This window comes from Macrotis lagotis, chromosome 2 (genome assembly GCF_037893015.1).
Source record: "Macrotis lagotis isolate mMagLag1 chromosome 2, bilby.v1.9.chrom.fasta, whole genome shotgun sequence".
Classification (NCBI taxonomy): domain Eukaryota; kingdom Metazoa; phylum Chordata; class Mammalia; order Peramelemorphia; family Peramelidae; genus Macrotis; species Macrotis lagotis.
Genome location: NC_133659.1, coordinates 258,102,805 through 258,124,970, shown reverse-complemented (window position 1 = coordinate 258,124,970; position 22,166 = coordinate 258,102,805). Strand labels below are relative to the sequence as shown.

General features: G+C 46.0%; 2 protein-coding genes across 3 annotated transcripts in view; both read left to right on the top strand.

Annotated features, from left to right (window-relative positions):
* ASIC1 (acid sensing ion channel subunit 1) overlaps positions 1–7,776 on the top strand; it is a 28,075-nt gene extending 20,299 nt beyond the window's left edge. Inside the window, exons 3-11 of one of the 2 annotated variants that reach the window (XM_074225946.1) lie at positions 1,294–1,444; positions 2,350–2,477; positions 2,961–3,111; positions 3,644–3,700; positions 4,413–4,566; positions 4,892–5,026; positions 5,396–5,573; positions 5,723–5,827; positions 6,359–7,776. In XM_074225946.1, coding sequence (XP_074082047.1) covers positions 1,294–1,444; positions 2,350–2,477; positions 2,961–3,111; positions 3,644–3,700; positions 4,413–4,566; positions 4,892–5,026; positions 5,396–5,573; positions 5,723–5,827; positions 6,359–6,463 — 1,164 coding nt within the window. In that variant the 3' untranslated portion in view covers positions 6,464–7,776. The remainder of the gene's footprint in view (positions 1–1,293; positions 1,445–2,349; positions 2,478–2,960; positions 3,112–3,643; positions 3,701–4,412; positions 4,567–4,891; positions 5,027–5,395; positions 5,574–5,722; positions 5,828–6,358) is intronic. The other variant, XM_074225945.1, reaches the window with a different exon arrangement.
* Positions 7,777–9,541: 1,765 nt separating this feature from the next.
* On the top strand, positions 9,542–19,746 carry SMARCD1 (SWI/SNF related BAF chromatin remodeling complex subunit D1). Its single transcript, XM_074225940.1, has 13 exons — positions 9,542–9,937; positions 10,667–10,854; positions 11,090–11,132; positions 11,241–11,363; positions 11,827–11,949; positions 13,061–13,177; positions 14,779–14,880; positions 15,042–15,203; positions 15,295–15,392; positions 16,260–16,395; positions 16,957–17,079; positions 17,855–17,956; positions 18,100–19,746. The coding sequence occupies exons 1-13, from the start codon at positions 9,761–9,763 to the stop codon at positions 18,151–18,153; spliced, it is 1,548 nt and encodes a 515-aa protein (XP_074082041.1). The 5' UTR covers positions 9,542–9,760; the 3' UTR covers positions 18,154–19,746.
* Positions 19,747–22,166: the final 2,420 nt, after the last annotated feature.

The window sequence follows — 22,166 nt, the reverse complement described above, 5'->3', positions numbered from 1 at the left end:
TGCAAAGCAATGGGGTAAAGTGGCTTGCCCAAGGCCACACAGCTAGGTAATTAAGTATCTGAGGTCAGATTGGAACTCAGGTACTCCTGACTCCAGGGCCAGTGCTCTGTCTACTGCACCACCTAGCTGCCCCAGAAAACTGTTATTCTTAATTAATGCTGTGGGAACAATGGTTTGATAATTATGGACATTTATTAGATGCTTAAAGTTTGTAAAATTCTTTCCATACATTATCTCACTTGATCACAACAACTTTGTGAACTAAGGACTAGGAGTATTTTTATCCCCATTTTATAGATGAGGAAACTGGGACATTGGGAGATTATGATTTGCCTATGGTCACATAGCTAATAAATGTCAGAAGTGGGATTTGAGCCCAGCTCTTTAGGACTCAAATGCAAAGATACTCCCTCCAGCACTCTCCACTAGATTACATTTCCTCTCTCCTGAGAGGTTCAAAAGGAATTATTATTGGGGACTATAGAATAAACATTGAGAAGACCAACTGTAGGATGAGGACCTTTCTGTCTGTAAGCAGAGGTTTCTTCTGGACTCTCTTTGGAAATGATTATTCAAGTGTTCTTTGTTTAGTTGCACTTAGTACCTTCTTAGGAGGTAATGGGGAAGAACTGAGGTACCAAAAAAAAAGTAAATCTAGACCAAGGTCAGCATATTGATTCTGTTTCTGTCCCTACATCTTTCTGTAATGAGAGAAGCATAAAAACAAGGAGAGTTACTTGGGAAAGATGAAGCATGGGATGGCTAAGGAGATCTCTCTCCATTGCGGAGGCTAGATTTGGGCCAAAGGCATCAAAAGATTGTGATTGGCATATTAATATAGGACCTGGTGAGTCCTTGGGCAATAGGCCCAAGGTACAGTGAGGGGTATGGAAATATTGATAAACATGGTTTGTGCTGTAATTGATAGTGAGATAAATTGATTAAGGAGCTGATAATGGGAGAAGAGCAGAAAGTTTAGCTATTGGCCAAATGATACAAGGTTGTGGGGCTACGGGAGGAATGTGATTTGAGGTTGAAGGACTGGGACTTGAGGGGAACCTTATTCCAAGGGAATGGCAGTGTCACTTTATAAAGCAGGTAATATTTTGTGTTGTGGGTATGGGCAAGAAGGTTTGGGATCTAGATAGGAGGCTAATTCCAGGAGGATTAAAATAGTTCTAGGGATCAGGAGTCTGGGCAAATCCAGGATAATTTGTCTTAGTATTTGGGGACAAGAAGGTTGTAAAGGGGAAGAGTCTCAGGCTCAGATTTTGTCTCTCTGCCTCCTACCAGGTCTTTACACGCTATGGAAAATGCTACACATTCAATGCAGGCCAGGATGGGCGACCACTACTCAAGACTATGAAGGGTGGGACAGGCAATGGGCTAGAGATAATGTTGGACATCCAACAGGATGAGTACCTGCCAGTCTGGGGAGAAACAGGTATGGGCACTCAATTGCCACTATCTTCACTACTCAGGGTATCATTTTCCTAGTCCTCTTTCATCATAGCACTTGCTCTCTTCAAAACCTAAGCCCTGAACATTATGCCTCCCTGGGTTACAGTCCTAAGTGGACTAAAGTTTGAGCTATAGCATCCTCAGTAGGGAAGTTCCTTTTTCACTTTGTATATTTTTCTGTATCTTTGTTTCTTTGACATGCAGTGTCTGTCTGCCTGCCTATCTGTCCCTTCTTTCCTCTCTCTCCATCCTGGCTCAGTTCCTCTCCAAGGTAACCAGTCATCATTTTCTATCAGGAACCGCCACTAAGCTCTATAAATAACTCCCATCTTCTCTCAGGCTGCCTGCCATCTGCTCTTAGGGGCCTTGGGACAGATAGAAGGGAGAAAGAGAGAGATAGAGACAGAGACAGAGAGTCAGATAGACGGGAGTGAGAGACAGGGATGGAGACAGACAGACAGAGATGGGGGGTAGGGGAAAAATAAATAGAGAGAAAAAAGAAAGATAAAAGAGAAAGAGACAGACAGACAGACAGACAGACACACACACACACACACACACACACACACAGAGAGAGAGAGAGAGAGACAGCAAGAGAATTACAGATGAGTTAAAGAAGATGGAGACAAGTAAGGTATTTTTAGATCCAATGAACCTTTGATTCCAGGAGAAACTAGAAACTTGAGGGTCTTAACTGTCACTCCATCCAGGTAACCACATTTTCCCTCCACCTCTCTTCCCTTATAAGTATTCTAGCGCCAGGACACCCAGTTTCAAAGTTTTAAGTTAGAATGACTTCCAGGATTCAGAAGGACGGGGCAAACTATGCCAGGAAGTCAGGTTAGAAGTATTCTTTTATAAGCATTCTTCCTACCATTACTATTGCAGATGAAACTTCCTTTGAGGCTGGGATCAAGGTACAGATACACAGTCAGGATGAACCTCCTTTCATTGACCAACTAGGCTTTGGTGTGGCTCCTGGGTTCCAGACCTTTGTGGCTTGCCAGGAGCAACGGGTAAGACCTTTATTAGAAAGCAGTCTAGGTGGGCACAGTGGATAGAATGCCAGCCCTGGAGTCAGGAGGACCTGAGTTCAAATCCAGCCTCAGACACTTAATAATTACCTATCTGTGTGGCCTTGGGCAAGCCACTTAACCTCATTGCCTTGCAAAAAAAAAACCCCAAACCCCCTAAAACTAGAAAGCAGTCTATAGGTTGGGATCTGGGACCTGGAAAGCAATTAGAACTGGAAACCAGGGAAAGAGTAGAAGTTTGGTTGGAGGAAGGAACCAAATAAAGGCATGAATTGGGGCCAAGAATTTAGAATGGAAGTTAGCCATACAGGTCATGAAAAATTAGTAAAGAAATATCCAGGCTTAAGGAAGATTATCAAAAAGTGGAAAAATACTTGATTTCTGAATTCTCAACATTAGTTAGGGGGCATTTCTAGTGATTTACCCTTTCCTCCATTAGTCTTTGTTTCTCTACTTTCCCTACAGCTCATCTATTTGCCTCCACCTTGGGGTACTTGTAAAGCTGTTACCATGGACTCAGATTTCTTTGACTCATACAGCATCACAGCTTGTCGAATTGACTGTGAAACGCGTTATCTAGTGGAGAACTGCAACTGCCGCATGGTGCACATGCCAGGTCTGCCCCTAGCCCCAATTTCCTTTTCTTACACTCACTGACTGCACCTAGAAGAATCTGAAATTGTTTTCCCTCACTGATTGTTTCATAGCTTCTTGTCCAGCTACTCTCTGAAGGCCCATAGCTTTCCTTGTACATTCTCTCTAGTTCCCTATGACTCTTCCTTAACTACTCCTGCCCATAACTCCTCAATATTCTCCATTAACTTATTCACTAGTGCTCTTATTCAATACATATATATGAATAACATGTATTTTCCCCAGCTAACTGGATTCTATGGTCTCTGCTTCCTTCCCCAGATATCTCCATTGCAGACTTATGGAGATACCATATGGCTCTTCCCCCTTCCCTCCCATCCCTATTTCTAGATCTGTTTCTGTTCCCATTTGACTATCCTTCCAATTCTGCCTAGTATGAGGGAAAGGAGAAGGGATCAAGGTTATGGACCACTTGAGATTGTATAGGAAGAGTCTATTTTCTACCTTTCATTTGTTCTTCCCTCTCCCCCTCCCTCAATTTCTCTCCTTTGTAGGTGATGCTCCATACTGCACACCTGAGCAATATAAGGAGTGTGCAGATCCTGCTTTGGGTGAGCTTATCCCCACTGCTAAGAAATAAGGTTCTTCTTCCTTTCTTTCAAATCCTTTATTCTCATACAGTGACCTAGGAAAGGTCCTGGATTGCCACTGAAATTTCAAAGGAAAAATATCTTGAAAAGAAAACAGGGGAGCAAGATTTACCCTTATTTGAAGGCAAAATTAATTTCAGGTTCTCTTGCCTCCAAATATTCCCATACTAAATTCTACCATCCCCCTAATTTTTGACTTGAAATTCCAAACATCAGGGTCATGAAAAGTTAGAAAATAAATTTAAGCTCCCTATTAAAATGCATCTGTTAAACTGAGAGAGCTTCTTCTTCCTTTTTCATTGGCTCCTATTAGAAGGTGAGTTGGCACTTATAAAATTAGTCAATTGACAGCTTGGTTCCAAAGAGGATGAGATCCAAGACTGGTAAATATTGCAAATGGATGAACCAGGATGGAAGAATAGGACAGGGTGCTGAACAAGGAGGATAGGTTTAGAATTAGGGAGACAGAGAAGGGGAGGAGACTTGAGGAGTAGGAGACGATGAGGTTTCTAATGACAAATTTTGCTCCAGTCATAGTTTTGCTCAGTCATCAAATAGCTTGTGCATGTCTGTTTGGGAGAGAGTGGGGAAAACTGTTTCCTAGAATGGGGTCAGTGGTTTCTAGTGCCTTAGTTCACTCCACTTCCTCCTGTCCCCTGGATCCCTATCTCAGATTTCCTGGTGGAGAAGGACCAGGATTATTGTGTGTGTGAAATGCCCTGTAACCTGACTCGCTATGGGAAGGAGCTGTCCATGGTCAAGATTCCCAGCAAGGCCTCAGCCAAGTATTTGGCCAAAAAGTTCAACAAGTCGGAGCAGTACATTGGGTGAGAGTCTTAGCTGGGATTAGAGCTGGGACTGAGAGGTGGGTGTGAGGTGTGAAGATAGACCAGAGTGTGAAACAAAAGGTGGCTGGGGTCAGCACTAGGCAAAAGGGAGCTTCTTTGGAGAATGGAACTGAAATATCAGATCCTGCTATCTGTAGGAGAAGCTGAGCACACTTAGGAAAGATCAAAGGAGTTATTTGAGAGTTGGGAAGTTGAAAAGTGGAGAGGATGTGGAGTTGGAAAGAGCAGGAAAACAGGAAGGACATCATTCATGCTAATTCTTTATTCCCTTCCCTTTGTCACTCCTTTGCTTACTCCACTGCAGGGAAAACATCCTGGTGCTGGACATCTTTTTTGAAGTCTTGAACTATGAGACCATTGAACAAAAAAAAGCCTATGAGATTGCAGGACTCCTGGGTGAGCTACTGGGGGGAATTAACACCTGGTCTTGTCACCCAAGGTCTTAAATGGGGAATTCAAACCAATTGAAACCATCCTCACTGGGCTCTCCTGGACCTCCTGGACATGTCCCTATCCTTACTGATTGTAATATTATCACAAGTAGTTCTAACCTTTATTTTCTTAACATGTGGATTGTTGGTTATTATGAGTACGGTAAGGGCAAGCTATGAATACCTATTCTCATGAGGTAAAATAGATATTACCTGGGAGCTTTTTTGCTGGGGCAGATACACTAAAAGTTGACTTTAATGTTATATTGAACTTGCATGCTCTTAATTGCCAGCCTCTGTCCCAACTCCAGCAATGTGTCTCCAACACTATTGACCCTTTCCCAAATCCATGGACCCCTCTCCAATTCCACTGATAGCCTCCTGATTCAACCCACTCTGCCCAAATCCAATAACCCTGGGCCTTATCCCACTGCTTTTCCACGGACTCTATGGACTTGGTGGCCTCCCTATTTAGGTGACATTGGGGGTCAGATGGGATTGTTCATTGGAGCAAGCATCCTGACTGTTCTGGAACTCTTCGACTATGCTTATGAGGTGAGAAGGGAGCAATAGATGGGAAAAGGAATGGGCTTGGGGATGCTAGAGACTAGGAGGGGACTTGGTAGGGGAGGATGTGTTGGGGGATCCAAAGTGGGTGGTTTTGGCTTGACCCTATCCCCACCGAAGTTCTTTCTTCCATCCAGGTGATTAAGCACAAGCTGTGTCGTCGGGGTAGGTGCCAAAAGGAATCTAAAAGGAACAGTGCAGACAAGGGTGTAGCCCTTAGCCTGGATGATGTCAAGCGACATGTAAGAGATTGCCCCCCACTGATACTGATACATACCAAAAACTTCTTCTATTCTATTTCATTCTCTCATTCCCCACTGGGCTCATTGGGATCCCAACAATATCTGTCTATGATAGGCAAGGTAATGTGGTATGTATTAGGGGAAACAAAGGCAAAAATTAAAAATAATTTCTGCCCTCAAAGACTTTAAATTATATGGGTATGTAAAATTAATGAGAAGAGGCAGATACCAGGGGGATCATCTCAGGGACTACTGTAGTAATTTAGGAATAAGGCAATGGAGTTATGACTGGAATAGTAGCCATAGAAATGTATGTTGGGGGAGAAAAACCTTTCTGAAAGAAGGATCAATAAGATTCAGTTGTTTGGATAGATATAGAGGGTGAAGGGCAGAGAAGTAAAAAATGATTAGTATTTCTTTGCCATGACTCTTCACCAACCCACGTCCAATATATCCAATATATCGGGCTTTTTGTTTGCCTTTCTAGTCATTCTTTTCCTGCTCTTTCTCCACCCATTCCCCCCTCCCCAGAACCCCTGTGAGAGCCTCCGGGGCCATCCTGCTGGGATGACATATGCCGCCAACATCCTACCTCACCATCCAACCCGAGGCACCTTTGAGGACTTTACCTGCTGAGCCCTGCCAGCCATCATACCAAAGGCCTGGGAGGGAAGAGGAGGGCAAGGAAGACCTGGGAGATAAAGCTGCTCACCTGCCCGGGGGCTTACCACTGCCCCACCCACTCCAAGGGCAGCTCCCGACTCCCTTCCAAGTCTTTCCCTCCTAGAACTGGCAGAAGGGGGTCCTGAATCCAGTGCTCTTCTCTACTCCCTTGCCTACCACACCCATACATTTTTATTTTTAACAAAACAAATAACAACAGAAATAAACTACAAAGAGAAAGGGCAAGGGACCCCAGGCTGTCCCTCTTTGCCCTATGCTGCCTCCCCCTGCTCCTAGCCTGACCCATGTCTGTTTGAACATCCATCCTCATCCTGCTTCTGCCATTCACCGAAGCTCTCTCCCAGCAGGGAGGTCATGAGTGTAAAGACTCCTTGGGGGTCTTGAATTGGGCCCTAGACAGAGAATGTACCTTAGGAGGGAGGGCTAATGGGGGAGGAGGGCTTCCCTAGCCTTAAGAGACCCTTTCAGTACAGTGTCCCCCCCTCCAATTGTAAATCACAAGGGCAGGAACTGAGGCCCCGGCCCTCCTTTCCCTTACACTTATTGGATGCCCCTCAGAAGTCAAGGAATGTATGATGTTCCCTGAGGTACTTGGGACAGATGAGACAGAGGTTTCATCCTAACATGCCCTGGTCCAAACCCCCAATCAGAGAAATTTTTGAATGGGATCCCTCCTCCTCATCCCATGAAAATGATGTAGGCACTTGATTCCCAACTCAAGGAGAGGGGAACTGGTACCTATTTCTCTCCTAACTCCCAGTTCCTCCCTCCAGGGGTCCCTTGCATGGGACCACATCCATAAATTTTCTTATGGAACTTCCCCCAGTCTTTGTCCTCTTCCATTTGTTTCTTTCTATGACTTCATCTGCATTTTCTATTTCTATATGATACAGACTCTATATTGCTATAACTCTGTATATACTCCTTTCCTTAAGTCCCTGTCTGTCTCTGCCCATCCCTATCCCCTGTGTTTCCAAGTCCCATTCCTACTTCCTCCCAAATCTCCTTCTGTGTCTCTCTGACCACCCTACTACCAACCCCTCTGAATGCCTTCACCTGTATAAAGTGTTGGACTCTCTCCTCCGGTGTCTGTACTGTGTACACACATCCCCCTGAGAAGCACAAGGAGACGACGTACGCATTGTAACTCTCTCACTGTCTTGGACATAAAGGAAGCTGTGAATCACAAGCTCTGCCTCTTTCTGGCCTGCCCTGGTCCACTCAACCTTCCTACGCTCAGAGCACTCTCTGCCCTTGCTGTCGCCTTAAGGCCTCTTCTTTCCTTCTCTTTGGTTCCATTATCCCTGTTCTGGCTGGGACTTTCCTCCTGGGCAAAGGGTTGGATGTAGAAAATTGGTACTTAGCTCAGAGGATGGTCATTCCCTCTTAGCCTCAAGCCAAAGGAGAGGTATAGATGGAGTACCTGGAGCAAGGAGTTAAGGTATCAGACAGTATGAAACAATCCACACCTTCTAAGGGTAGCCACTGAGATATACATACATATATACATACATACACATATATATGCATATATATGTATATATGTATGTGGTTAAGAATAGTATCTAAGACCCTTATCCCCAAGGCAATGTTGACTAGGGTCAAATTCTGCCCACTACTGAATACCCATTCTCTCTTTCCTTCCCTGGGGTCCAAGTCTATACTTCTATTGCTCTGATTTTAGGGGCAAGGCTGGAGTTGGTAATGAAATAGGACTAGAGCAAGAGTTGGGAGCTCAGGCTATACTATCTCCCCATCCTTCCCCTAGAAATAGGGTGAGAATAGAAGTTTGGTCCTTCCATTCATCTTTCTTAGACTTTCTCATTTGATCCGGAAACATCCCTTCCATCCTAAAGACCTCTTGCTCCCTGAGGATGAGTCCTATAACATAATTCCAGGAGATACTTGTTCCCTCCTCTGCATCCCCCTGGTAGGGATCAGAGAGGGAGATATTGCCGGGAGTCCATAAACACCGGGCTCCTGGTGGTCACTTCAACAAAGAAATGAGGGAGTCTGCTCCAAGTAGCACTGGTGGCAGCAAGCAGGATTGTGGGTGATGCTCTCCTCTGGTCTAATAAACTGGGTTTCAACCATATTCCCTCACAATGTTGTATTAATTATTCACTAATTGGTTCAACAAATATGTGTTCAACACACCTGGCACTATCCTCAGGGCTTAGAACTCTGCTGGGTTTGTCATCAGCGTGCCAGAAGGGAAAGGACCTTGCATGGCCCTTTCTAGGCCAGAGCTTTATTTTATTTTTTTAGACCAAAGATCTTTATTCCGCCGAGCTAGGACTGCTTCACACACACACACACACACACACACACAGAGACACAAACACACACACACACACACACACAAACACACACAGACACACACACAGACACACACACAAACAGACAAACACACACACATACAGACACAGACACACAGACATACACATACACAGACACACACAGACACACAGACACAGACATACACACAGATGCACGCACACACATACACACAGACACAGACATACACACACAGATGCACGCACACACAGACACACAGACACATACACACATAGACACACATACACACACATACAGACACATACATGCAGACACAGACAGACACACATATACAGACAGACATACACACACATACACACACGCACATACACACGACTGTATGAGTTTCCCACTGAAGCATCAGTAATTCTGTGGATGAGTTTTCCGTTTTCCAGCAAGCTGCGGTGGGAGTGAGCCCCCAGGGGAGCCAGCAGTCTGGCGCTAATCCCCACTGGGCGGGGTCCCCGAAGCTCCGTCCCCTCGTGATGACGTGGAGGCCCCGCCCCCCGCCGGGCCGCAGCCGCGTCGGGCCCATAAGCCCCCGGGGTGTGGCGCCGGACCCCCGCGGAGCCCCCCCCCCCCGCGGCCCGCTCGGCGGAAGCCCAGGCCGGCGCCCTCCGGCCGGCAGGGGGCGCCGCTCCGCCCCGCCGGCGCTCCTCGCTGGTGTCTCCGCCCCGCGCGAGGACGCCGGAGGGGGAGGGGCGCCCGCGCCCGGCCCGCGTCTCCACCTCCCCTTCCAGCCCGCGCTCTCGCCGTCCGGAGCCCCCCCGCCCGGGCCGAAGCCAGGGCTGGCTCCGGAGCCGGGGTCGCAGCGGGGCGGGGGGGGCGGGGCGGGAGCGGGGCCGAGCCGGGGGGGAGTTCCGCTTCCGGTTCTTTGTGCGGCGGCGGCGGCGGCGGCGGCTCCGGGGGAAGATGGCGGCCCGGGCTGGTTTCCAGTCGGTGGCTCCGAGCGGCGGCGCCGGAGCCGCGTCGGGGGCGGGCGCGGCGGCCGCTCTGGGCCCGGGGGGTACCCCGGGGCCCCCGGTGCGAATGGGCCCGGCCCCCGGCCAAGGGCTCTACCGCTCCCCGATGCCCGGAGCAGCCTATCCGGTGAGTGGGGGCGGGGAAGAGGGGGCAGGAGGAGGGGCGCGCGGCCCGGGGGCGGGACCCGCGGGTGAGTGGCAGCGAGGGCGGGGGGGGGCGGCTAATGGGAGAGGAAGGCGAGTGAAGGGGGCGGGGCCGCTTTGTACCCCGCTGGGCGCTGGGGAGGTGGGCACGGGGGTGCCCCGCGCTTGGAGGCCGCCTTGTGTTTCCCCGGAAGCCTTCGGAGTGGGATAATAAAGGCAGATGGAGCGGGAAGGCTCCGGTTCTGTTTAGTTGGAAGGGCAGGAATTAGAGACGAGAAGAGGGGGAAGACAGTCGGGAGGCGGGGGGTCCAGGCGTCCTGAGGATGACCCGAGGGATGGGGGTCAGAGAGACCCCCAGACAGAACATGGAGAAGTAAGGGAAAGTAACGAGGCAGTCCCAGAGCAGCAAGAAGCCACCCTCGGCCACTAAAGGCGGCCAGAGAGAACCTGAAATGGTACTTTGCGCTTAGGCTGCATAAAATTTTACCTTGATCTTATCCCTTTTCTTGGACTTTTGGGCAGTCCACTTCTCCGAGCCAGGATCCCTGGTGATGGAAGCACCAGTTAACCCGTGTTCATAGAAAGTTCTAGGTTCTTTTCCCATTTTCCCCTTAATTTTTCACCAAGGTAACACAATATTCCTTTTAACATCCCACTCCCGCTCTCACAGCTCAAATAACTATAACATCTCTACGTTGTTTCCTATCTGCAGCGTCCGGGCATGTTGCCAGGGAGCCGTATGACACCTCAGGGACCTTCTATGGGACCTCCTGGCTATGGGGGGAACCCTTCAGTTCGACCTGGTCTGGCCCAGTCAGGAATAGATCAGTCCCGAAAGAGACCAGCTCCTCAGCAGATTCCACAGGTCCAGCAGCAGGCAGTCCAGAATAGAAATCACAAGTAAGATTTCTGGGACCGGTAAAAGCAGAAACTGGGGAGTGTGTCAACAAACTTTTGTAACAGCATTCTTTTCTTGTCACGGGATGAGGGATTTTTTTTTTCTGGTCTGAAAGAAGCTTTTCAGCCCCTGGGTTTCCCCTTTCCTCTTTCTTACTCATATGGGGGTGCTATCCTCCCCATTTTCAAGTTCTGGTCAGTTCCATCCCAGCCTAATACCAATGTTTATTCTGAACAGTGCAAAGAAAAAGAAGATGGCTGACAAAATTCTACCTCAAAGGGTGAGTCCAGCATGCCTTCCTACCATCCTTGGTCTCTCCTAGGGCCCCTAGCACCCATGAATTAGAAAGCTAATTGTATATACCTGACAATATATTATTGCCCTTTAGATTCGTGAGCTGGTACCAGAATCCCAGGCCTATATGGATCTCTTAGCTTTTGAAAGGAAACTGGATCAGACCATCATGAGGAAACGGCTAGATATCCAGGAGGCCTTGAAACGACCTATCAAGGTACAGGAAACTCCTAGGCAAAGAGCCAAGAGAGAGAGGGATTCAGGAATCTTCAGCAATCTTAAGAACGAGAAATTAAGAGTTCTCCCAGTCATTTAAGTTTCCCTTTTTCCCTAATGACTAATTTTATTAGAAATGCCAGAATAGGAAAAGGAGAGGACGGCCCATTATTTCCCCAGAAATCGTTGTACTTTCCATGTCACTGTTGTAATTGCTTTCTTCACCCAGGAACCCAGTTGGCACTGTGAATATCCTTGTTTGTCTTGCATCATTACTTATGCACTCAGGGCTGGTTGCCCATTCACTCCTCCTAGTTGGAATCGCTATCCCACCTCAAAGGACTGGGCAGACAGCAGTTTGGTTTGATAGAATTAAATGGCTAGGTTAAAGTATTGTGTTCAAAGCTCTATCCTAATCTTTGTTTTTAAAGTTCTATACTAATCTTTGTTTCCACCCCCTTCAGCAAAAACGGAAACTTCGTATTTTTATTTCGAATACTTTCAATCCAGCTAAATCAGATGCTGAAGATGGGGAAGGAACTGTGGCTTCCTGGGAGCTTCGGGTGGAAGGTCGGCTCCTTGAGGATGTGAGTGTGAAGTTCACACTGGTAGGGACTGGGGGTGGAGCAGTGTCTTTCTGGTCTGGAGGGACCCTGAATGGTGCTCACAACTCCTTTCCAGAGCAGCAGGGAGAGGGACGTTCGGCTCCTTGCGTTGGAAGACAATGGCTCTTTGTGTGCAGCTCCCACAGCTTTGGCCTTCACTGCCATATCGTGTTGAGAACACTATTGTCCTGTGATCTGATTTGCTGTTCACTTCCCCCCTCGGCTCGTTCTGGCCATTAATGGTTTCCCAGGTTTCTGCTGATTACCTTGGTTTGGGCTTATTTATCAAGTGAGTTTGCAGGTTTTCCCCCATATGGCATTTCAGGCCATGACTTCCTGTCTGAATCCTTAAGATCCTTAATTCCCACTGTGTGATCTCCCTTCTCTCTGCTGTTGCTGAGAACACATCACAATTTAGAAAAGGCAGATTTCTCTGACGTGCTGTTCGTTATTTCATGCTGAATGACAGACAGCTCAGGGGCTTTTGCCCCTAGACCTCTACTTGCTACTTGGGGAAGCTTACTTTTTCCTCATTACCTTCCATCGTTTACCTCTTAGCCTGTTTTTAGCCACGGAGACTGCTTATAGCCAAGCTATTTTGAGTGAATTTTGCTCGGAGAACTGGAGCTCTGTATCAGAGCTTCCTTCCCATATACATAAGTGCATTCCATCTGCTTTTGTTGTCATTCTGTCCCAGTAAAATCGTTTTTGTTCTTGCTGCTATTGCTCATGATTCACTTTTCCCAACAGTCAGACTTTATTCTCCTCAAATTTATTCTGTTCCTTAATGTGGATATTTGAATTCCTTGCCTCATTCCCAGAAGTATTTTTCCCTTGGGAGTGGGGTGGGTGAATAAAAGACCATGTATATGTTACACATTGTTTTTCCAAGGTTTCAATGTCACTCTGACTGGTTTGTTGCCCAAGACATCAACCTGCCATTCCCCAATAAAAATATTTGGAAATCATTTCTGATTCCATTTGGCTTGAACTCGTCCCAGTATCACTGTGGGTTCTTTGGCCATAGGCCTTGTTTTGGACATTTTCTAGTTTTTCTTCCCTAATATGGCTTTTCTCCTCTGCTCTTCTTCAGTCAGCTTTGTCTAAATATGATGCTACCAAACAGAAGCGTAAATTCTCCTCCTTCTTTAAGTCTTTGGTGATTGAGCTGGACAAAGATTTATACGGGCCAGATAACCACCTGGTGGAAGTGAGTAGTTCATTTGTCCAGGTTCTGACATGGATGGGGCTGAGGGAAGTGGGAACCAATACTTAAGGTAGTGGAAGAGAAATGTAAGTCCAAGATAAATTCAAGAGATTATTCCAAGTATACCTTATCTCCACACCAAATATTTATTCTTTATAGTTTGTTCATTGGCCTCCAGGGGGCACCATCTGGTTTAGTTTGAGCTAGGAGAGCTTGTTCATCCCAAGGCTAGAAGACACCTTTGACATTTTGCCTCTTTGCTAATAGGACCTCTTAAAGCATATAAAAGTTTTGCCTCCTCCTTCTCCCCTCCCCTCTTCTCCTCTTTCTCTCCCCCTTCTCCCTCCCCCTGCCCCGAAATCCTAGCTGGGGCCTCTTGATTATGCCCGTGTCTAAGGTCAGCTCCCCATCCTGCTTGCCACCTGGGAGATCATGTATCACTTTAAAACCCATTTATACTTCTTCCTGGGGGAAGTTGCAATAACTTGTGGCCTTGCATGTACCTTTAAAGTGATTTTTTTCCCCACTAGATAACATCTTTCTCATTTCTGGGCCTTCCACATTAGCCCCTGGTCCTTTCTAGGTGTTACTGCAGGGGGGTTCTAATTCTGCAGACAATAAGTGATTATGATAAAAGATCATTTATTATGTGCCTAGTTGTAAGTTGTAATATAGATCAAGTTAGAAACATGGTTATTCCCTTGGATATACACCAAGTCAACATCAGAATAGGTGGCTCATCACATCCATGGAGTCTTCTACCACTTCTTTTTTTTTTTTAAACTGGATCTGTGACTTCATTGCTGTGGAAAGCTGGTGAGGGGCACTGCCTCTGCTAATGTTGATTAGTGCAAACTCTGAAACTTTGAGTCTTAGAGAATTGCTTGGAGCAGTGAGAAGCTAAATGACTCACTGAGCATCACATGTCTGGTATGTGCCGAAGAAGATGAGACTTAAATCCAGGTCTTAACTGATGCCAATTCTTTTTCTACTATTTCACTTCATTCTTTGCCAGAACACAGTTAGCTCCCTACTCTCTTCTATCTTGAACTTCTTAGATTGGCTGTCTTTCTTTGGCTATAAGGAGGAAAAGATAGAGCTGGTATCATTAAGGGTCTCAGGCTCTTCATCAGTGAGTGAATATCAATTGAAGTTGCATAGCCAAGTACCAGAAGCTTGGGAGATAGAACATACATTGTCTTGCTGTCAATAAGCAAGGCATGGAATCAACAGAAATCTACTTATCTGCAGCTGATTGACAGTGTTTTTTCTGTTTGGGAATGAAAATTTCATTTATCTGGCGTTTTGCTCAAACAATATAAACTAATTTTAATAAGTCAGCCAGACCAAATTAAAAATGAAATATGTTGCCAAAAATGTTTCAGAATCAAATAAAAGTATTTTTTTATTGCCCTCCATTCCCTTTCAACAACACAAAAAAGAATAATTTCAGTATATTTATTAACAAAAGAAGTTTTCTGGGAAATGACTGATATAAAAGAAATTCAAAAGGCATTAATCAAATTTCAGCAAAAAAGGTGTCCTCTCCCACCACCACTCTTTTTCCTTTGGGAGAGCAGCCCCTGAAATATTTCTCTCTCTAGTGGCACAGGACTGCTACCACCCAGGAGACAGATGGCTTCCAGGTGAAGCGGCCAGGAGATGTAAATGTTCGTTGCACTGTTTTGCTGATGCTAGATTACCAGGTATTGTGGAAATGAGTCCTGCTTTTCATCCCTATCTGTGATAAGTTCTAGTTAAACTAGGAATCATCTCTTCCCCACCCATCTTTCTCAAGTCCTTGAAAGTACAGTTCAGATGTAGCTTACTGCCACCACACTTTCCCAATACTGTTGTATCTCTGTAGCCTCCTCAGTTTAAATTGGACCCCCGCCTGGCCCGGCTTCTGGGTATCCACACCCAGACTCGTCCAGTGATTATCCAAGCACTGTGGCAGTACATCAAGACTCATAAACTTCAGGACCCTCATGAACGGGAGTTCGTTATTTGTGATAAGTACCTGCAGCAGGTGAGTGAGGGTTCTGCTCTTCAGTTAAGAGTTCACTATATCCTGACAGGAGCCCTATATATCCTCAGTCTTAAATTGCTTTTTCCTATAGATATTTGAGTCACAACGGATGAAGTTCTCAGAGATCCCCCAGCGGCTCCATGCCTTGCTAATGCCACCAGAGCCCATCATCATTAATCATGTCATCAGGTAGGAGCATGGTTGCAACAAGACTTATTTTTTTTAAGAAAGATTTTATTTATTTTGAGTTTTTACAATTTCCCCCCATTCTTGCTTCCCTCCACCCCATCCCCTACTCCCCCTCAAGGCAGTCTGTTAGTCTTCACATTGTTTCTATGGTATACATTGATCTAAGTTGAATATAATGAGAGAGAAATCATATCCTTAAGGAAGAAAAATAAAGTATAAGAGGTAGCAAAATTACATAAATACAATAATGTGTTTTTTTTTCCTAAATTGAAGGTAATAGTCTTTGATCTTTGTTCAAACTCCACAGTTCTTTCTCTGGATACAGATGGTATTCTCCATCGCAGATAGCTCAAAATTGTCCCTGATTGTTGCACTGATGGAATGAGCAAGTCCATCAAGGTTGATCATCACCCCCAGCAACAAGACATTTCTTTGTTGAGGAGTAAGGGACTGGAGGGTAGGAGGAAGGAAGGATTTGAGCCACCTTTTTCCAGTAATGAGAAGGCAGGAGCTGAAGTTTTGCACTTTTCTTCATTTCCTTCTTTTATTCTTGGGCAGAGGTTGAATGAGGAAGGCTTCTCCAGAGTCTAAAAGCCTTAGAGTGACTTCTTTCTATAGTTGAGCCTGGGACTATTTTCTAGGTTTCATTGCTTCAGTGTTTGGCTCTATTCTCCTCCATTGGGGAAGAGAAATACTACCGTTACATAGTATGTAACTCAAGGTTCTGTAGACAATGTCTGAGTTATGTGAATTGGATCACTAGAAGCTAGACTATTCTAAGCTAGAATTGGGAGCATCTTTCTGAATCTCAATAAGTGAATTTTTGGAAGTATTCCCTTCACCACACCCCTATGATTTCTTCACTAGTGTTGACCCCAATGATCAGAAGAAGACTGCCTGTTATGACATTGATGTGGAAGTGGATGATACCCTTAAGACCCAAATGAACTCCTTCCTGCTATCTACTGCAAGCCAGCAGGAAATTGCTGCTCTAGACAACAAGGTAAGACCTTCTGCACAGGTAGTTTGGGGGCTGTAGGTTTTCCTCGTCAAAGTTGCTATGCCGTTTTGCCTCTTTATAGACCACAAGGTCCCACTCTGCAGAATTTTCTGCCCCCAGACTTTTTTGAGACAAGAGTGGTTGACTATGTACAAGGTTATTTGTGAATGATTTCTCTAAAGAAGATTTTGCCAGAGTTTGGAGTAGCCCAAAGGAACCTTGAAGGGAGCACCTAACCTTAACCATAGGAGAGCAATTATAGTATAGGAAAAAGAATTCTGAACTAAGGTCAGAAGACCTGGGCAGTCATGCCTATTTTGCTACTTGTGGAATGTCTGGCCTTGCACGGGTGACTATACACCTCTGTTCCTCAATTTTCTAAATCTGTAAAGTGGTACACATACCATCTGTCCAATTTGTCTGTTTCAAATCAAAAGGAGATACTGTATATGAAAGCATTTTGTAAGCTATCAAAATTAATACAAATGAAAGGTGGTATTTGTAAGAAGAAAATGCTATGGTTTTCCTAAATTCAGACTGTTTTAACCATATCCTTATCTTTAGATCCATGAGACAATAGAGACCATCAACCAGCTGAAAACCCAGAGAGAGTTCATGCTGAGTTTTGCAAGAGACCCCCAGGGCTTCATCAACGATTGGCTTCAGTCCCAGTGCCGGGATCTGAAGGTAATATATTCAGAGCAGAGTTGCAAATATGCCTCATTTTTGCTGGGATAGAAATAGAAAAGGTAGCTGTGGGAGCCAGATTCCTAAGGATTCCATGCTCTTTAATTTTAGTCAGGGAAATGGAAGTTCAAACAATCAACCGATATTACTGAGTTTTCTGCTGTGAAATCAGCACTGCCAGGTGCTACTGATGATCCAGAAGTATTCAATGTCCTTGCCCTAAGTTGAGAGACAAGACTAATACGTGTAAGGAAATGGCAACAAACAGTGCAAAACAGTATATGATTAAGTAGTAGAGATAGTTGTGAGTGAAGCACTTTGAAAACCTTAAAGCTTTATATAAATGTAAATTGTCCTAGGAATACAGAAGAGAATGAGATCAAGGAAGAGATTAAGTTAGGAAATGCTTCATGGAAAAGATGAAAGTTGGACTGGGTTTTAACAGGATAAGCAGAATTTGAATTGGGAGGATGGAAGAGCATGGTCTATGAACCAAGTATGACCATTGTTGGATTTGTGGGATAGTTCAGAGATAAACCTGTCTAAAACAATGTGGGCAGGTTATAGAGAGATCCTTTGATGTTTAGATGGTATAATTGGAAATAAAGAGCCATTACAGATATTTGAATAAGGTAATAACATGATGAATAGCATTTAAGAGTGTTTCATCTAGACTGATGTCAAGGAGAATGAATACCTGTGAGACTGTCACAGCAATCCAGGTCTGGGCTGATGCTTAGAATAAGAATGAGTCTGCCCTTCTTCACTTCTGTAGACCATGACTGATGTGGTGGGTAACCCAGAGGAGGAGCGCCGAGCTGAATTCTACTTCCAGCCATGGGCTCAGGAGGCTGTGTGCAGATATTTCTACTCTAAGGTAGGTACCTGAGAAGATCAGAAGAGGTCTGATAGAGAGCAAGGGGTTTGGGCCTGTTTGCTTCCTAATTGGAAGTTAGGGATGTCAGATCCCAGCCTGTAAGGCCTGCTTGCCCCAGCTTTCCTTTCCTTTCCCCCTCCCAGGTGCAACAAAGACGGCAGGAACTGGAGCAGGCTCTGGGCATCCGAAATACATAAGGTCCTTCCTCTATCCTCAGCCCGGCCACACCAATACTTCATTTAGGCTCTCATGCCTCCCCATAGCACCTGCCCTAGTCTTGCTTGGGGTTCCCCCAGGGGAAGCTGCTGGTTGAAGGATGACACCAAGATGAAGAGGGTCCCACATTTCTGTCTCGAGACAAATATTCCCTTCTCCCCAGTCTCTCCAACTCCCCTTCGCCTCACAAAACTCCCATGTGCCTCTCCCTTTTCTTGGTCTACATAGGACCTCTAGTTAGTATTAGTGAGAGAACTTAATAGTGGTAATCAATGCTCTGAATGGATTGGGCCTAAGGCCAAGTGATCTTCAAGGGAAACAACTAAACTCATCTTGCCCTTATGAGACCCAGGATTAAGGAATATAGCCCTTTTCCCAGGTCTGCACCCGGGGGCATTCTGTAAATGAGTTGGTTTTGGTTGTCCCTTTATAGGATCCCATTTTCTTTCATCAGTTTGATACAAACTCTTAACTTAATGGGATGTTCTGGGACCCAAGGGAACCTTTAGACCACTTGCCCTACTTGAGCCCTAGGATGGCCTGCTGGCTTTGCTCTTCCCTGAGTCCCCCATATGGGACTCACATCAGTATTAGAGTTTGTTCCCTGACTGCTGCTCCCACCTGGCACACTCCCTATAGCTGCTGCTTTTTCTTAGGATTCCTCCTAAGCCAGGGCATTTGGGCTGGGAGCCCTGCCTTTCCCCACATCCATTCCCTTGTGTGTTTGTCACTGCCAGCAAAGGCATCTATTCCTTCCAGCTGTTGCTTGGAAATGTGGCCGCCAACCCTCCCAGTCCACCTTTTCCCCCAGTAGAGAGAGACCCCCTCAAACCCAATGAATAAAAGCCCTGGGCCATCTGTATCCCCGTCCCTTGCCCCTTTACTTAGCACCCCCATAGTGGGTCCTGGGGCATTGGGGAATGAGGAGAGCCAAGGGCTAGAGAGCGGCTCTTTGTTGGGTTTGTGACTCTCTCTATCCCTATCCCAACTGAAATCCTTCAGCCCCTCAGGTAAGCAGCAGGGCCAGGGGTCTGGCCTAGTGGAGCTGAGATGGTTTTGCATCCTTCCAGGAAAGCCCCATATTCCTTTTCCAGGTTGAATTTTTCCCTTAAGTTAGCATATCTCAGGCTCGCAGACTCAACACAGCAGGGTGGGAGAGAGCCAGGTGCAGAAGGGGCGTTGGGTTTGGCATCAGCTCCAAAACCCCACAGAACTGACAGACTCCTGCCTCCCCACCCCTCCTCAGGCTCCTGCGAGTATACCCTCCTCTGTGCCTGCTCCACATCGTGTAGCAGCGGAATCTTCCTACTGTCCCTTTGAAAAGCTTCCCTTACACTACTACAATGACACCTCACAAACCTCTTTTTGGGGGAGGGCAGCTGAGCCCTGGCCCCACTCCTGGCCAGGACTGTGTGAAGGAAGCTCAGACACCGGCCTTCCTCCACCACTTTGGCAGTGTCCCTGTTGCAGATAACTTTTTATTAACTGAATATTATGTTTTTTCATGGACCAAAATTTTTTTTGTACTGTCCCCTTATAGATGTCACCCAGTTTTAATAAAAGCATCTTCTGAAGGATGGGTTTCCTTTTCTTGATAGAGAACTCTAATGTCCTCTGGCTACTACCCCTCACTCAAACCCAGGTCACTTGCACGTCACTGGCGTCATTTCTCTGATGTTATGGTTTTCTTCGAGAAGGGTGGACAATCATCAATCAATCTGCTACTAGTTACCATATTCATAGCCTCTTTTGGGGGGGGGGGTTCACAGATTATTCTACAGGAAAAGGGAATCTGGGTACTATAAGACTAAAATAAAACTGAGGCTTTCAGTACTGATCGGGATTAGTTTTCAGATAAAGAAGGAAATTTTGGCAGGGGGTAATTCCTGTTACTGGATCATAGGGGCCTCCCCTCAAACCCATCTTCCCTGTGGTTTTCAGCACTGGGAAGTCCTACAGCTTGAGCCAGCTCCAGTCCCTCCCCACCGTTTGGCTTTCTACCTTAACCTTCCCTAGCTTTGTCTAAAACCTTTGATTCTCTAGGACACTGGAGCTCCGACTCTGGGAATTAACCATCCTGGGGGAGAGGAATATCATTGCTTGATGAATTTTGCTGGCAGGTTATTTTAATAAGGCTGCTTCTCTGCCGCTTCTTCCTGTGAGCTTTCCTTGTCCTTCAGGATTCTCTTTTTAAAGGCCCAGAGGATACAGTTCACATTAAGTGTTGGAAGTAGTGAGCTCTTACTGTTTTAATAAAAAAACTACTAAGTGAACCAACCACTCAAGAGCAAGAAGGATTCCCTCAGGAGTGTTTAATCTCCAAAGTATATTAACCCACATTGACATTCCTTACAATCTACCTTAATTATTTGTCTGGCAGATTGTCTCAGGCTTTCCTTCTACCAGTCAGTTTGATCCTAGAGGGAGAAAGGGAATGGTATAATTGTGTCTTCAAAACCACATCCGAAAGTTAAGTAACTTGTTATTTCTCTAATGGTAGAGAGTTTATTAGTACAATTAAAATGGGGTTAGATTATTATATTGTTCCTAGTCCAAAGCTTTGAAATTTAAAAGATCTGAATGGGGAGGCACCTTGGGGGGAGGAGTTAGTGACCTTGGAACAGGGCAGGGTCTTATATACTGGACAGTATTTATATAAACCAGGATTGGGATTGTGGGCCAGTTCTGACTTTTCTCTAGATGCCTTAGTTTTTTTTTTTTATCCCTGCCCCTCCTTGAGAGGTGGGAGAAGAAAGGAGTCAAATTAGAGAATCTTGGCAATAAAATCAAGTGAAGGGAACAAGCACAGAGCTGTGAGCTGAGCCTTTTTTTTTTATAAAATATCTCCTTTGATCCTCACAACAGCTCTGTGAGGAAGGTGCCATGAGCTTCATTTTACAGTTGAGGAAAGTGAGGCTAGCAGATGTTGAGTCATGACTAATAAGGATCTGAGGCCAGACTTGAACTCAGACCTTTTTTTTCCAGCTATTGCATTGCCAGTCCCACCTCTGGTGGTTTGATAGAAGTAGAATGCATACACATCATGAGATTCACTTAAATCTGTGGTGTCCTCTGACCCTGTGAAGGAAATGAGGCATTCCAGGGGGTAGGGTTATTCTGACTTTGCTTGCAGTGCTTCTAGTCCTCAGTCTTGCTGCCAGTCAGTACTCTCTGTGCCAGGGGAAGAGGGGGTGGAGCTGTGGGAAGAAGCTGGCCTTGAGTGTGTTCTGAAGAGGGATGATAACCAGGGAAACACGGTCATCCTGGAGTGAGTTCTGTCCTGGCCAGAGCAGTGCCTGCAGGCCCCGGACTATCCTCCATAGCCCTGGAATCCTCTGGAATCCAGAATGACCCATCTGTGAACCTTTGCCTCCATGGACATGCTCTTACCCCCCAGGTAGCGGGGGCTCCCCTCTAGCCCAGTTGTTATCCACCAGCAGCTGCCAGAGCAGGAGCTGGCCATGTGAGCACCCAGCCTTAGGCTGGGTTGATGTCAGCCTTTTAGGCCAAAGTGCACAGGCAGTACTCCCACCCTGCTCTCCAAGGCGGCTTGGGAACCTTTGCTCTCTTCACCAAACATGACCACATGAGCATTCTTGCCGTTTCTCCTACCACCCCTTCACACACTCTAGGAACAGTGTGGCAGTATTGTCAATGCCTGCAACTGATTGTAGCAGGGGAAGGGTATCCCATCTATTGATCTCATCTCTGTTCCCTATAAATGCTTGAGAAGGTGGGGGGGGAATTGGAGACAAGGGGAAAGGCTGCAAATTGGTTGACCCCCTGCCCAGTCTTCCTCACAATCTTTCCACTGTCATCCCAAAGTGAGAGAAACTCCACCCCTGCCCCTCATAAGGTAGTCTGTTCTTAACAAACTTGTCTCACCCACCCTCAGTCCTTGAAAATTCACTTATCTGAGTCAAAAGAACCTGAAGTGGGGGACCCAGAATGACTATTGGAGGCTCAGTTGGGCTTTAGTGTATTGATTGATGAG